Source organism: Vigna umbellata, unplaced genomic scaffold (genome assembly GCF_029865625.1).
Source record: "Vigna umbellata cultivar VRB3 unplaced genomic scaffold, Vumbellata_1.0 scaffold_447, whole genome shotgun sequence".
NCBI classification, from domain to species: domain Eukaryota; kingdom Viridiplantae; phylum Streptophyta; class Magnoliopsida; order Fabales; family Fabaceae; genus Vigna; species Vigna umbellata.
In genome coordinates this window covers 1-1,655 of record NW_028274434.1, presented here as the reverse complement: position 1 = coordinate 1,655, position 1,655 = coordinate 1, and the positions used below count along the sequence as shown (strand labels likewise).

Genomic DNA, 1,655 nt, shown 5'->3' with positions numbered 1-1,655 from the left:
TAAATCGACATTGGAATTGACAGTTTATTACGAGGGAAGAATGGCACTGACAGTTTATATGAATGAAGAACGGCACTAAGAAAAGCCAGAAGGTCTTTGTGCTACACTTTTGTATCCTTCACGTTGCTAATAATAATTTTAGAGTGTATTCATCCTTATAATTGATGTTGGTAATACAACAAGTTCAGCCAAGGCTATGATTCTTGGAGTTCCAGGGACATTGTTATTTCCAACAATTACTAATTCAGCATCTCCCATATACTTTCAATCCTCATCTGTATCATTGTCAGATAGAACTGATTGCTCAAATTCAGCATCCATTATAATCCCATCCATGAGATGCACAACAATCTCGTTTTTTCTAACATCTACTATTTCTGATCGAATCCTGTTAACAACAAGCATTTCGTCGATATCTTTTGAAATGTACAAGGGAAACCCAGATAACGAATCATAGTTCACAAGCTCACCCAATTTCACATTAGAGGAAAGAAGTGCACGAGGGACAGTTGAAAATCCCAATATACGAGTTAAAATCGCATAAGTATCATTAAACCTGTCCGATTTCAAAGCATCGTTCACTGACAGACGTAGATCTCGCTTAAACGCTTCCTCGGATGGAACAAACACAGTAAAAGCATGATCTCGAGGCAACATGTCAATCATCATTTCTCCAAACTTGCACAAGTTGCCATCTTGAATTAAAACTTTTCTGGATCTCGTTATTGGGTAAAACCCCATTGCACTTTCCTTTATTGGGGCGTCTGGAAGCTTGAGAACAGTCATGGTCACGATAAAAAAACAGCAGACACACACCAACATGCTTACAAGAGCAATTGAATGTTTCAAAACTTGACGCCTCCTCATTTTGATGAAACTAAGTATCCCAATAGTTGAATAGTTGCTATTCTCAAAATCAAGATCTTAACTTTTGAACTCGATCAACAAAATCCAGCACCTGAGTATCTAAACAAGAAAAGGAGAGTCAATGTTGAAGGGTCATAATAAACGAAACTAAATAAAGTACAATATCCATTAATAAGTGAATCTTTAAGGGATCAGAAACTAGTAAGAACTAGATTGAAGTCAGATTATCAATTGACAATTTGAGACTAGTGAGTAGGTGACCTTGGGTGTCAAAGAAACAAGTTATCCTCTGTTAAACTTCTAGTTATCATCGCTGCTGATGGTGACTATACTTTGTTATTTACTTCCATATTCTTTTAACAAGTATAATTGGACACAATTGTTGATTTAGTCTATGTTGACCAAATAGTTTATACTTCATCATTTTTTAAAATTTACTTTTGTAAGAAGCTGTGGAAAAAAAGTTACAAGTCTTACATTACTATTTACAATTGAGATTAAAGTCTTTTAAAGGGTAATTTATATATACTTTTAGGAGTAGTCAATTATATTATGCATACCAGCTGTTTCTTCTTTGATTCTTTCATCCTCTTTTGCTTTTACTTTAATTAAACTGTTTATGCAAATATTCCTTCGGGAAAACACCGATCACTTAAATAGCTTGCTTCCAAAAAAACGATAGCTAACCCTCAGGTTCACCCCCATATGCTCTTTCCAAAATTAATCTCGTAAATAGAACCTACACACACGCATATCCTTTTCTTTATGTTTTTTTTCCAAAATTATAT

General features: G+C 34.6%; 1 protein-coding gene across 1 annotated transcript; it reads right to left on the bottom strand.

Moving 5' to 3' along the window:
• LOC148190656 (uncharacterized) lies at positions 1 to 1,602 on the bottom strand. Its single transcript, XM_088102687.1, has one exon. The coding sequence runs from the start codon at positions 865 to 867 to the stop codon at positions 265 to 267; it is 603 nt and encodes a 200-aa protein (XP_087958813.1). The 5' UTR covers positions 868 to 1,602; the 3' UTR covers positions 1 to 264.
• Positions 1,603 to 1,655: the final 53 nt, after the last annotated feature.

Coding starts and splice junctions, on each gene's coding strand:
- LOC148190656 (XM_088102687.1), bottom strand. CDS start 867: ATGAGGAGGCGTCAAGTTTTGAAACATTCAATTGCTCTTGTAAGCATG.